We start from the raw sequence: 14,122 nt of genomic DNA, 5'->3' as shown, positions 1-14,122 counted from the left end.
CACCCTCACTCACACAAAGCTGGACTCAAATTCAGCTCAATTCCTTCCCATGAAACAACTTCCTTGTCAATGACACAATCTTTCAGTAAGAAATAAATGATTTACATATGATTTATTCGCATTAAGCAGAATGACGAGCAGTAATACCGTATTACGAAGAAGCCACACTTGTGATTTACATAAGACATCCATCTGAACTAAAAACAAATGAGGTTTTTCCAGCTAACCAGACTGAGACCGTTTATGTGCACAATGTAGTATCTAAACACAGCGATGTAGTTTATGTATAATGACCAGTGCAGATGTTCTGGTTGCAGCTACTCACCTATTGCTAAATTAAAGACACATTACGCCATTTAGCACATTCAGCTGAATTGCGCATCGCAGATACTACAGCTCTTGGGCTCACGGAAACTGCATTTGATGCATTACGATGGACGTCACATGGTCTGAACGATACTACATTTTGGAATCGGTTTTCTTTTTTACAAATTATAATGAACTAAGCAGTGCAAACATTAATAACTAACATGACTTAATATCGGCACCGAGACGCCAACTGCATGCCTGAAGCACACAAACATTTCATGAATATACGTTGCAAAGAACATTTGCATACAACACAAAATGTCGTGGATGAGATGTCAGGGTCAGCTTCAGTGACCAGGAGAAAATGTAAATGCTCATTTCGTTAAAAAATAGGCAGATAAACAGATGCTGGGTTACGTACGTGGGGATTACGGGCACATTACAGAACATAATGTTTCTTATGAACAGGGGCCCTGGCTCCTCACCATTTCGTGGAATTAAAATATCATATTTAAAATTTGACTGTCAGAACTTCAATTCTCTTCTTACAGGCCGGCGGGGATAATGAGTAATGATCACGTCGTTTTACTGTAAACACCATTTATGAGCAACTCAAGATAAGAACACCGGGGCACATCAACTTGCGCACGTAGCTGACGACACAGGAAAATGCACTATTTGCTCTCTTCTCAGATTTCATAATTCCGGAATTTTCTCAAGAGGTCAGATGGAGCATCGGCGGTCCAACGGAAACGCCAGTGCCACAGATTTTCACCTGGGTAGAGAAGAGGTTGGAAGACGGATATCAGAAATGACCTGGACATACGCAAAGGGGGGAACGAAACCTGCTCGATCTGCTCAGCCACACAAACACAAGTAACCCGGGGCCTGGACAATATGAAGAGAGACGCACCGGGGGCCAGTGATATTATGCGAGCTATTCTGAGGAGTGCAGTGGGGTACAGTGGGATGGGACACTGTGCCTGTGATCAGCAGGTGATCAGCTGAAATCCCAAGGCGGCAGAGTGACGTCACTGTTAGTCCCGAGCCAGGCCCTTAGCCCCCAGCTGCTCCAGGGACCCTACTTCTTAAAACAATGTATGCCGTTTTGGATAGAAGTGCCTGTTGATCAGATGATCCGCCGACCTTCTGAGCACAAGCACTGAGGTTTAGCCCACCGAGCCAGACGCTAAATGATACAATGGAACGTCTTTGAATGTGTCGTTTAGTGATTCACATTTTGAGATCCTTAAAGGTTCTGCAAAGCCTGTGAAGCTGCAGTTCTGCCCTAAATCCTGATAGAGGCTCACCTGGAGAGGTTGGTGTGACGGGCGACTGCAGCTCTGCGGACGACTGTCGCTCCACCTCAGACACGCGGCCCGTGGGGGCGACTGCAGGGGTCTCCTGAGAAGCCTCCAGCATTGGCTCCTTCCTGGCTTTCACGGCCCAGTGCATCGACTGCAAAGGACATAAGCTCCATTTCAAGGGCTCAGGGTTTAACCCTAAGCCTCCATTTCAAGGGGATGCCCCCCTACAGTAAGCATGAGAAGCAGCTTTCTGAACGACCAAATTCCACTTTATCTGTGTGCTATATATAGGAAAGTAAAGCCATGGCAAATGTAGCCAGCCAGTAAGGCACAGATGTTTATAACCAACAGACAGAAATAATATTAGCATTTTTAGCAATATTAGATCCTGCAAGCTGAACGGTGGGAGCACGTGCGTCATGGCACTCGGACAGGAGTCAGAGGGGTTAATTAAACGGGTAAAACTAGTAACCTACAAGAAATTTAGTTATAGAAACACTGTATGAATTGTTTATACATTGATGCATAATCCTTATTCTTGCGTAAATCTGCATAATCCTCATTGTTGGGAATTTAAGGGAAGCTTAAGTGTAAAACACACAAAAGTATAAATCAGCAGGCAGCTAAACGCACGGCTTTTACGGAGTCGCTCAGGGAGCACCAGTCCCGGAAGGGTACGGAGATCCGGCTGCGTCTCCACAGGTCGTACATCTTCCTTGTTTCTTCGTTGGTCAGAACTTCTTTGGCCTCCTGCAGCTTCTGAAAATCCTCCGCTAAAAACGCACAAGATGAGAGCCCACCGGCTGCTTTTTAAAATACAAATGAGGTACCTGCGATGCTTATCGGAGGGGATCTCACTGACAGGACATGACCCGTTAACATTCATTACACACATCACAGCACAATATCGTTGCTGTTCTCTTGTAATCTTTCACAGTGAATGATCCAAACGTATTTAAGACAGAGAGATACCTGCGTTGGGGTTTTCGGGGTCCTTGTCTGGATGTCGCTCTAGGGCTCTTATTTTATATTCCGCAAGAATCTGTTCAGGCTAGCAAGGAAGGGTACAGTGTCCATGTTTGTGCTGAAAAGTCCTCATCTGCTTAAGTAAAATAAACTTGAAAAGTACATACTATCAACCATGTCAATAACAACAATAATTTTTCTACTACTACTACTACTACTACTACTACTACTATTATTATTATTATTATTATTATTATTATTGGATCTTCTTATGAACCTCTGGTTTACAGGAGCTTGTAACATTACTAATAACACGAATTGTCTTCACAAGCACTAGAGACCGACAGTTTTTCCGCAAGAATGTAATACCAGCTTTCTTAAAATACTATAGGGCTACTGTTTGTAATACGGATACGGGCTCTTTACGGTTAAATTTGCCTAGTTTCTGCTTCCATCTAACATTTTACACAAGACTGCATCCTCAGCAGGTCACAGGCAGGATACCTTCACTTAAGTAGCAATGATCACCCCTCAATGAATCGTTTGTGAGATGAAGATGAATTTATGTCCTTCTGCTTCTGTTTAGCCCACTGTAATACAATAGTAATATAATCTCAGCAGCACACGTTTAACTGCTATTCGTTGTCATCCACAATATTCAGTTCTAACTACGCTATGATGATTTGTGAATTCATAAAATAATCTGATGTAAAATACTTCACCCATAAATTGCGAGGTGTGCATATTTCTTTAACAAAGACACCGTGAAAATTTGCTCTTCGTCTGTAACCAAACCCATTTCCAAGTTAAAGTGCTCTAAGCTGCATTTACAATGACGGGTGACTCATCAAACCAGTTTACTCACGACGACAGCCTGTTTTCACCCTAGATGTTCACTGGCTTCTTGTAAGTATGTAGCTGGGTAGTCAAGTAATAGTCGACGACAAGTCGCGTACCTTCTAGATAAACATAAAACAAGAATCTCAAGACTAGGCGTCTAATTACTAGTAATCAGAAAGCAAAACACATTATTAGCTAGTTGCTTAGCGGAATACAGCGCTGCAAAAATACTCAATAACTAACATACCCTTCAGCGCACGGTACCCCTGGATTAGTTTTCACCTTTCACTAATTCCGCCGTCCCCGTGACACATCCACCAACAGTTAACTAACTGCAAGCCCATAACAGAGACATTTAAAGTTTCAAATTCGAGCCACATAGTCACCGTGCTTTCTGATCGTACCGAGGACAACTCGTCACATCCCAGAAGAGCATAATAATCTTCTAGATCCTCCGGCTTCGCATTCAAAAGCGCATCCATCTCTGGTAGTAACAGGTCTGAAACCTGTGGACATCAGAGGACAGGACGCTCGGAGAAGGGCTGTTCCTGCTTGTTATTTATCCATATCCCATATCCCACCTCTCTAGAGGCGGAGCTTCTCCGCATACGATCCATGCATTTCTGGTCTGTATAAAAACCTAATGTATATGTCGCTCATGTATTTTTGTTAATATTCAAATTGCTATTTTTTGGTACGTTATTTAATGCAAGTGCATTGTACTGCATGCTGTGCACCGATTCAATGTAGTTAAACTAGGTCAAGTTATCATTTTGCTTTTGAAACAATCTCCGCACTGTTGTCTAAATTCATTCATTGTTATGTGAAAATTGTACCTGGGATACCTATCCCAGATGTAGGTAAACGTACATATATAATTTAGACATGGCTCTTTCCATTGGTTGTCAAGATCAATATAATGCACTAAGTACAGGAGCATATACTTTAGAATTAATTACGTTTACGTTAAAATCATATGAAAGTCTATATTAAATATTTCTGGCATTCGTGATACGAGGGTATGTGGGTACTTCAGATAAGCAAATTTTCTCTTCTCACGGCTGATGCCACAGTCGCTGCGGAGACATGCCGTGGCCGGAGTCCTTATTCACAACTTCCAGCATTGCCTCCGGAGCGGGCAGCGCGGTGCTTTATGGGACATGCAGTGTTCACACACTCGTTATGTAAACGCTTTTCGGCCTCATATTTATCACCGCATGACACGTTTTGTTGTGGTTGACATCATCGCCCAGTCGCCATTGGCCGAGCCGGGGTCACGTGGCCTGTTTAAATGTCCCAGCTGGCTCGAGCCGCAGCGACGGCCCGTTTATCAGCTAAAGATGGCGGACGGTGAAAACGTCCCGCTCGGCGCTAGCGCCTCGGATCCCAATGAGCCCCTCACCAAGAAACCCAAGCTGGGGGCCGCTTTTGGGAACGGGGATAAAGGCGACCAGGCGGAGCCGGAATTACGTGTAATAGAATGTGGGAAGCTCTGGGCGTCGGCGGCAATGGCTGCTAATGCGCGGCCGGAGGAGAGGAAGGAGGCGGCGGCGGCGGCGGCGGGACAGGCCACGGTCGCGTCGTGCGGAGACAATGGACTGTCGGCTCTGGAGCCTCGGGGGGAGCCGCTGGAGCATGGCGAGGAGGCGCGGATCGATGGGCACGCAAGAGATATGAGCGCAGGTAGCTGGCCGCCTAGCCGCGGCAAGCCGGAGAGCGCGGTGCCGGCAGCGCCGAACCGAGCCGAAGCCGTTGCACGGCCCCGGCCTCTGGCGGTTCTATGCGTCGCGCCGGTTCACCGCACATGCGCCTGTAAAGCTGGGCTCCTGGTCCATTTTGGTTGCGAGCCAGACCAGCGGTACACAGCCGACCGGCATGTCACTGACTATGTTCCGCCGAGACCGTGATTATTGCTGTTGTTCGGTTAGATGAAACGCTGCGGGTGACATGTACATGCTCCTTTCTCGCAGTGTGCGTCGGTCCCGGCGAGGATGAGCACCCCAATGGTTTCAGTTTCCACGACCCCGGCGAGGACGATGACAGGTCCTCCCACGCAAGCTCCAGCGACTGGACCCCACAGCCGCACTTAGGTACGAGGCGCTGGTGCTTAACAGTGCCTTTTAAGTTAATAAAGCGCATGGTTCTCTCCTGCAGCTGATTTCTCTTGCAGTTAATTGGTACACGTGTTATCTATACGGGTGTTTACTGAGCACTTAATACCCCGTTTGCCCCGCGTGTTTGTACGTGCGTATGTGTGGAAGGTTCATTGCTTGTCTTGATCTTGGATGGGAATGTGACAGCGCGCGTGTGTGTGAGCGAGATGGATCAGTACTCAGTCTGCAGAGCCAGTTTACTACACCTCACTGCAGCGCACAAGGTCTGCAGGAATCACAAGCAGTAGCGAATTGGTCCCTCTGAAGCCAGACTCTCAGCAGCTTTACAGATGAGAGGGCGTCCCATTCAAATGCATTTGCACGCTGTCTGGATTTCCCTTGCTTCAGGAGATGCCTTTTGCTGCTTCTCGTCTGTGACATTTCAGCTGCTCCCACAGTGATCTGGCCCTGGGACGTTTGCTTTTTGCTATTAATGTTTGTCTCTTGAATCCACTTCAGTCTTCAAATATCGTTTGCCCAATACTGCGAGCAGCTGGAAGATGTCCATAGTTTTGGAAGCGTTAACTCACTGTGGGACAGATGTTACCACTATTCCCCTCCGATTGATGGTGTTACTCTCTTAATCTCTTTAGGGATATATAATGGTACTTTTAATGCAGTGAGTTGCTGTTTTCCACTGGCCTGACTGTGGACATGTTTCAAATGCTTGGCAATACAACTGAGCTTCATTTACACTGAAATACAGACAGACGGCAAGGCTCAGGTGTGTGGGAGCTGCATCCATTTCCTGTTTCCAAAGTGATGTCACTTCCTGTGTTCTACTGCCCCTGTTGACATACTTCTCTGTGAGGGCACTGAGAAAAGATTAGGGAAAACGGCAAAACACTGAATTTTGAGTTTTCCTCATTTGGTACTATGTGTTACATTAAATACATGCCATTAAATTTCAGAATACTTTGGCATGGATAACCATTAGCAAACAAGTTGTCATACTGTCAGTTTACTTATGACTGTAGGAATTAGTCTCCAACATTATTTTCCAGAACTTTGGGGGGGGGAGTACTGTGAGCCAATCAGAACAGATGCTGTATATTAATGGCAATACCATGTCCAGGAAACTCAGCTGTGGTGTGTAAATTAGGTTTAAATCAAATCTTTTTTTGAAGAGATCTTGAAATTCACAGAATGTTTATATCTATACTTTAAAATTATTTCCAGGCTCCTACAGTTTCATCCAGCAGCACATCATGAGGGAGACGGATCCTCGGACCATCCTGAGAGATCTTCTCCCGGAAACGGTACTCCCTCCGGACCTGGACGACATGACCCTGTGGCAGATCATCATCAACATCTCCGAACCCCCCAAGAGGAGGAAGCGGAAGGACATCAACACGCTGGAGGATGTTCTCAGGCTGCTGCATGAGTCCAAGAAGATCCTGGTGTTAACCGGCGCCGGGGTCAGCAGTGAGACCTTCGCCCCAAATTGATTCCGGCACCAAACCATAGCACTGTAACCAATTTCAAAATAGCACTTAGTTAAAACAACGTGGCTGATTTAAGTGTGAAATCGTGTCTAGTTACTAGTGCAAAAATGCACTAAGTGTGGTGTGGAGCTCATGAGGGTGACATGCTCTTTACCGTCAGGTCTCCGTGTCGTGCGGAATACCAGACTTCCGATCCAGAGACGGGATCTATGCCAGACTTGCCGTGGACTTCCCTGACCTTCCGGATCCTCAGGCCATGTTCGACATCGAGTACTTCAGAAGAGACCCCAGGCCGTTCTTCAAGTTTGCCAAGGTTTGTCTGCCACCATCCGCTGAAGTTTATCTATTATTCTTGGAATAAAGTTAACATGTTTCGTTCATATCTGGCTTGCTTGTCCATTGCTTAGGACAGAAGCATCTACTGATTAAACAGAAATGTGACAATGTTCTGCTTTAATAAGTTCGTGCACAGCAACTCCGGTAATCAGAAGTTTATAATATAGCTGTCATGGTGAAGCATTGAGTCTAATGGATTTGTTAAAGACTAGATGTGACAGATGGATAAACTAAATATGAATATGAAATGTGATCAGTGATGTGGCGGATAACAGAGCCGCTGTCCTGCCCCTGCAGGAGATCTACCCCGGGCAGTTCCAGCCATCTCCGTGCCACAGGTTCATCGGTATGCTCGATAAGCAGGACAAGCTGCTGCGTAATTACACGCAGAACATCGATACGTTGGAGCAGGTGGCTGGCGTGCAGCGCATCATCCAGTGCCACGGTCGGTAGCGCCATCCCCCGCTCACTCGCACCCACCCCCCCACCCCCCCCGAGAACAATCCCGTAACCTGTCTCCACATTCCTCCTCAGGTTCCTTTGCTACAGCTTCCTGTCTCATCTGCAAACACAAGGTGGACTGCGAGACCATCAGGGAAGACATCTTCAATCAGGTAGAAGCCAGGGCTACCCACAGCTAGCGCAGCGGGTCTCGAACCAACAGCCGGCCGGCCCATGAGGCAGCAAGACCCAACCTTGCGTGAATATAGTAACGTATCTAGGAGATGCAATTATAGACACAAACTGTGCAATACATGCCACTTTAGTGCCAGGAAGATTTAAGCTCTTAACTTGCTCCCACAAAAGTATATTCGGCAGCAAATATGAGGGGGATGTTAGTCGATTCATGCCGCTTCTGTAGGTGGTACCGCACTGCCCGAAATGCCCTGGCTTCCCGTTGGCCATCATGAAGCCCGACATCGTATTCTTTGGGGAGAATCTTCCGGAACACTTTCACAGGGCGATGAAGCAGGATAAAGATGAGGTGGACCTGCTCATCGTCATCGGCTCATCTCTCAAAGTGCGGCCAGTGGCGCTCATCCCCAGTAAGCACCGTCTGTAACGGAACGCGTGGCGCGGCTCTAGAACGGCCTTTAACGAGCGCCTTCCTCCGTTTCCAGGCTCCATTCCACACGAAGTGCCTCAAATCCTGATCAACCGCGAGCAGCTGCCGCACCTCAGCTTCGACGTGGAACTGCTGGGAGACTGTGATGTCATCATCAATGAGCTGTGCCACCGGCTGGGCGGGGACTATAAGCAGCTGTGCTATAATCCGCAGAGACTGAGCGAGATCACGGAGAAGCCGCCGCGGCCTCCCGACAGCCCAGTGCGTGAGCCAGAGGAGGAGGCTGGATCCCTGCAGGCGTCTGACGGAGTCGCTCAGGAAAGTTACATGGATGTAGTGTCAGGTGTTCAGACGCCGGCGCACGGCAGCCCCATAGCGAGGATACAGCCCCCTGCTGGCGAGGACAGTGAGAGGCCAGAGCACTCTCCAAATCCCGGGGAGAAGAGCAGGAATCCCAGTGCCGAGCTTCCGAGGAGATGCTGGGCGGCCCGATCGAGTGGGAGCTCCATTAGCAAGCGGCTGGACGGTAAGTGCTACCCGTCGGTGAAGTGTAAGCTGGACCCCGAGGACGGTGGCGTGTGCCATACCGGGCCTGTCGATGCTGGTCAGCACTTAGCCTCCTCCTCTCTTACAGCCTGCCAGTACCTGTTCCAAGCCCCCAATCACTACATCTTCCATGGCGCTGAGGTGTACTCGAACTCTGAGGACGAGGCGTCCAGCTCGTGCGGCAGTGTGAGTGACACCTCCTGCTGCAGTGCGGACGGGCCGGCCAGCGATGGCGAGGGCTCCTGCTCCCCGGCGATGCCCGCGGGGGACGAGGCCGCCGAGGACTGCCTCAGAGACACTGTGCCACACAAGCGGGAGGTTGTGCAGGACGGCTGGGAGCCCCCCGCGGACACCTCTGCAGAGGCTATACACAGCACCTCGCACTTCTGAAGCCCCTTAAATCCTTTTTTTTAAAAAAAAAAGAAAAAAACAATGTTTTGAGGCGCTAAGCAGTCTTTGCTATATTCAAGGCAAGTTCCCCATGTTCTTTTTGCATCCCATAAATCTGGACGGCGTGCTGAACCCCCCCCCCCCCCGCCCCACGGTACGCCTGAGTCTTTCATCATCCCTGGTGGTCTCACACTGCTGGATGTGAAAACGGTTGTTCTGAACACGCTGGACGGATTTTAATGTTTAGTGGCTAAAACGAAGCGGGTCAGATGGGTCAGATGTAGGCTATGAAAAGGGAACAGCGAAGGTCGACCAAAGAAGAGTCCGGCGTCTCCGTAGCGTTAGTCGCCATGAGCTTCACACGCTTGTGCTCTAACCTTTTTACCACATGCCTGTAAAATACATTAAACTGAACACTGGCTTTTTGTCCTGAATTTTGGCAGCTACTTTTTACAGCAGAGCTGGTTGTTATTTTTGTATTTTGTGATACTTTAAACCTGCTCCGCCTGAGGAGGTGCCGCTTTTCTAAACAGTATTTTAGGGGATATTATGATTTTACTCTTAGTATGAACACATTGTAGGCCTTACATGTCCAGTAAGCTGTCAGTGGGTTATACAGCACTGTTTTCTTTGTTCTTGTACAATATTCCTGTGGAAATGGTAGTGGTTACCATTGGTTTCACTTGACACCATTCAACACTGCACCCTTAGAACAGACAGATACCATGCTGCCCACTGCTGGTGTAGGGAGGAAGTGCCCCACCCGTCCCTGAGACTAGCCGAGGGGGGGGGTAGCTGAAGCTCATGGGAGATTTACTTACACAAAAAATGTTTTGAAGGCAAAACAAAAGATTGTAGAGGAGGTGGGTCCAACCAACTAGAGGAGGCAGGAGTGACCAATCAGGTGTCTTGGACCCACCTCTTCTACAATCTGACTGGTTCTCTCTCTCTGCCATTCTTTTTCTGTTCGGCCCTCAGAACATTTTTGTCCAAGAAAAACCCCCACGAGCGTAGCTGAACCGTCCGTAAACAAAGCTTTGAGTGAAATTCGTGCTTTCCGCCATTACTACAGGCATTTGTACTGTCAGTATCCACAGCGTCGATGAGATTATTTAATGTTGAATTTGTGAAATGTTCAACTACATTAGTTACCACAGTGATGGTACTCTATATATATCGCAAAGGCACTTCCAGAACTGTAGAGTAGAAAATAAAATGAGTTGTATTTTATTTTAAAATTTCAGATTCAGATGACCGACCAAACTGTACTTGACAAAGACTAAAGTCACATCCAGACTGTAGCTATAAACCTATATTACAGCGTTTTTATGTTGCCAGAAAATTGATTAGTATACAGCTCAACTCACATGGCATTTAGTCAGATTAACGTGATCCTCCAGGAGCCTGTTAGAATGCTGTTATGGACATTTGGGCCTCAACTCTTCACTTTTCAAAGATAAAAGGAAGCATGAGAGCTGAAATTTTCCAACCCCAATTGACTTGGTTCATCTTTGTTCTTGTTTTATTGCCTTGTAAGGACACATGGCAGATATAAGGACTACAGTTATATTTAAACCTGTCTGGGGTTTAAAAAGACCCCAAAAGCAGGGCCGTATCCTGAACTCCCGCAATGTTTCAGACACCCTGAAAGAGAGTCCCCCAGTGAGGACACTCGCCCGCGAGTCCCCCTGTGACCCCGCGCCGCTGGGACACTCGCCCGCGAGTCCCCCTGTGACCAGGCGCCGCTTGGACACTCGCCCGCGAGTCCCCCTGTGACCAGGCGCCGCTTGGACACTCGCCCGCGAGTCCCCCTGTGACCAGGCGCCGCTTGGACACTCGCCCGCGAGTCCCCCTGTGACCACGCGCCGCTTGGACACTCGCCCGCGAGTCCCCCTGTGACCACGCGCCGCTTGGACACTCGCCCGCGAGTCCCCCTGTGACCACGCGCCGCTTGGACACTCGCCCGCGAGTCCCCGCGACTCCTTGGGGACCAGTGATAGAGATCACAGCTGATTTTTATACTGCTGATGAATGAGAGAACTTCCTAACTATCTGTCTTACTTTTACAAAATCTCTCACGTCCTACACAAGCTGACAGGAGGGGTGTGCTATGAGTGCTTCCTGAATGTGGTTTACATATTTAAATTCTACACTTTCTATGTTGCTGTTGTCTTTGTTGTCTCTAGTGCGGAGACGTTCTGATAAGTGGGTGCCATCTCACAGATTCAGGCTTACAGGTTTGGACTCCCTCTGTGGGTAGAGGGACACCCACTACTGCCCCCGCATGTTTTAGCAGGCGCATTGCGAAGAGCCGTCTGCTATACTCGTGTAAATATGTTAAATGGGCAGCGTGTGCATTAACTGGTACAGTTATCTTTTCCCAACTTTTTTTTTTTAAATCACTGAAAGAAGATATTACAAGATGTTTGTCTGTAGTCTTTGTAAAATGTGAAAATTGATGCATTTACACATTGTATTTTTTTTTTTTTTATAAAGGCTTTTACAGACCCAAAGACAGCTGATCTAGTTTACAGCATCTTCTGTTAATATCCCTGAGTTAAGACAGAAAATAATACAAAATAAACTGAAAACCTAATAAAAATGTTAATATAGGTTTGCGTCTGCTTTTCCTTTGCCTCGTATCCTGTCTGCTCGGCGGCACCCTTCCTGGATTCTCCGCCCGTTTGTACAAAGCCGTCCACGGACCAACAGCGTCTTTCTGAAAATTACACAAAACGCCTCCAATGTGTCCGACTTTTGTGAAAAATCCACTGGATCGGTGCTGGGAACAGGAAACGGCTCTATAGAGGAATACGCTCTGACGTCTGTCTTGTGGTGCTGTGTCATCTGCTTATGGCAGTGGTGCGATGATGGAAATGGTGCCTTCTGCCCTTTTGCAGGCTGACACGTCACTCTGCGATGGGCCAGTCGGCCGACTTTCACTGTGCTGCGTTACTCCGTTACTCAGCGTTACTCCCCGGCTCCACATACCAGTTCATCAGTCCCCATGTTATACATCACAGCCGCTCATGCATTTATTTTCATGTTGAAATGCACAAATAAATGCCATTTATACACAATATTAGGCCATGACTTTAGAAAATGTACAGAAATCTCAGCATGGCTTCTTTTCCCTCACAAAAAATACATTGAGTACTAAATGCACTGCAAATCCTCTCTGTCCTGCCATAATTCATATGGGGGGGGGGGTCAACCTTATTATTATCCAGTGATATGAATCAGTGAGTGACAAGGTACAGAACACTCAGGGAGCCAATTAGCTGCCAGTGGCCCCACCCCCAAGAACAGCCCAGTCACTGCAGTGAACCCGGAGATGCCTGCAGGCTAAGCAGCGCTGAAGGGAGAGGCAGGCTCCTGCCGCAGGTCTAACAGCGCAGCACACTCGCTGCTGCTGTATGCAGTCTCAGTCCTACACTTCTCTACCTGCATGACTATGCGTGAGGAGCATCAGCAGCTCTTCCATGTACCAGTGGTTGTTGCTCCATGGCACCAAATGATGCCTGCATGTTTAAGCTGTTTTCTGCACACATACGATAATTACATTTATTCTTGCACAGGCATAGACCACTATGAGCATTAAGGCTGTTCACATGCTTGAAAGTATTGGTTTTATGTCACTGTGTTTCTCCTGTTTAACAAAACATTTAAAATCTGTAACTACAAATGTCAAATACAAAGCATAGCATCCTTGCTCACCTGATGCCATCTGAATTGGTTCACTGAGACTAGGCCGTGGACGGTGCTTTTGCATTTAGGTGCAACTGTGCCGACCGTCGGAGCTTCTCCGGGCATGCACACAGCTAATGTTTGTTTCTGCATTTGTAGCACAGGGTAAATGCACGTCTAATATGAGGCACGGGAGTATATTTTGTAACCCATTTAAGATGCTTTATTGTACTGTTTATTTAAAGTAGTAAGTTGGGAAGTCTGGCTGGTTACTGGTAAGCACGAAATTACGGACTCACACAAAACTCAGTTTCTACTGGAGACCTGAATCATTTCTCACAGCCGTCTTGCTATATTTCAAAATAAAAGCCCGTGGACATTAACTGGCATTTTAAACGTGTTTGATAAATAAATGAAACGTAACATCGTTATGATACTTCCTCTAGATCAGTGCTTGAAGTGGGCCGGTACTCACTGGTACGCAGTACCAGCAGGTTTTCTATACCACCTGACGAGTTATGATATCAGCTGTGGTCCATGGACACCGGGACTCCAGGATCAGGGCTGCCTATCCCTGGTTAAGACAGCTGGACTGCGGACCAAACACTACCGTGCAAATATATATTCAGCTCACATCTTAAATAAGCAATAACTGCTAACTAAACCGATTAAGGACGATGTCACCGAGTTATATCATCGCGGTACATAAATTGTGTTTTTGCCTCAAACGAAGACGACCGCTTGTCCTGCCTGACTCTCTGGTCCGGTTCTGGAGGGTTTATATAACCTGGGTGGCTCACGGTCTAGTTTCTCGCGTGTATTCAGTGTCCTCTCTCTGTATGCGAAGCCGAACAGCGTCTACTGACAGGGCATTACAGGCACCAATAAAAAACAGAAACATAAGGGGAACTCACCGCTTTCCAACATCTCCCGAAGCCCACAGCGTAGGCGCACCGGTCTGCGTCTCCCCTCCACCTTGTTTTCGCAAGTACGCGCGGTCCCGTCAATCAGACGCACTTTGCGGCCAAGCTGCTCTCAAATCTGCGTTATGCGCGCACACGCCCCGGCCTCTAGAGG

At 47.6% G+C, this 14,122-nt stretch overlaps 2 protein-coding genes and 1 long non-coding RNA gene across 3 annotated transcripts; 1 reads left to right on the top strand and 2 right to left on the bottom strand.

Moving 5' to 3' along the window:
• Positions 1-97: 97 nt before the first annotated feature.
• dnajc12 (DnaJ (Hsp40) homolog, subfamily C, member 12) lies at positions 98-4,487 on the bottom strand. The gene is made up of 5 exons (XM_049006892.1): positions 3,827-4,487; positions 2,589-2,667; positions 2,250-2,389; positions 1,620-1,767; positions 98-1,084 (listed from the first exon to the last, which is right to left on the bottom strand). Exons 1-5 carry the CDS (start codon positions 3,902-3,904, stop codon positions 999-1,001), a joined length of 531 nt encoding a protein of 176 aa, XP_048862849.1. The 5' UTR covers positions 3,905-4,487; the 3' UTR covers positions 98-998.
• A 247-nt stretch (positions 4,488-4,734) lies between these two features.
• Positions 4,735-11,970, top strand: sirt1 (sirtuin 1). Its single transcript, XM_049006889.1, has 9 exons — positions 4,735-5,105; positions 5,393-5,512; positions 6,755-6,993; positions 7,181-7,333; positions 7,654-7,801; positions 7,891-7,970; positions 8,219-8,402; positions 8,478-8,948; positions 9,057-11,970. The coding sequence occupies exons 1-9, from the start codon at positions 4,763-4,765 to the stop codon at positions 9,356-9,358; spliced, it is 2,040 nt and encodes a 679-aa protein (XP_048862846.1). The 5' UTR covers positions 4,735-4,762; the 3' UTR covers positions 9,359-11,970.
• On the bottom strand, positions 6,521-14,091 carry LOC125738195 (uncharacterized). The gene is made up of 3 exons (XR_007396754.1): positions 13,960-14,091; positions 7,175-7,371; positions 6,521-7,044 (listed from the first exon to the last, which is right to left on the bottom strand). It is a non-coding gene; the product is annotated as an uncharacterized LOC125738195 (long non-coding RNA).
• Positions 14,092-14,122: the final 31 nt, after the last annotated feature.

This window comes from Brienomyrus brachyistius, chromosome 3 (assembly GCF_023856365.1).
Source record: "Brienomyrus brachyistius isolate T26 chromosome 3, BBRACH_0.4, whole genome shotgun sequence".
NCBI classification, from domain to species: Eukaryota; Metazoa; Chordata; class Actinopteri; order Osteoglossiformes; family Mormyridae; genus Brienomyrus; species Brienomyrus brachyistius.
Note: the sequence above shows the minus strand (reverse complement) of the source record. Positions and strands in the feature narration are given on the sequence as shown.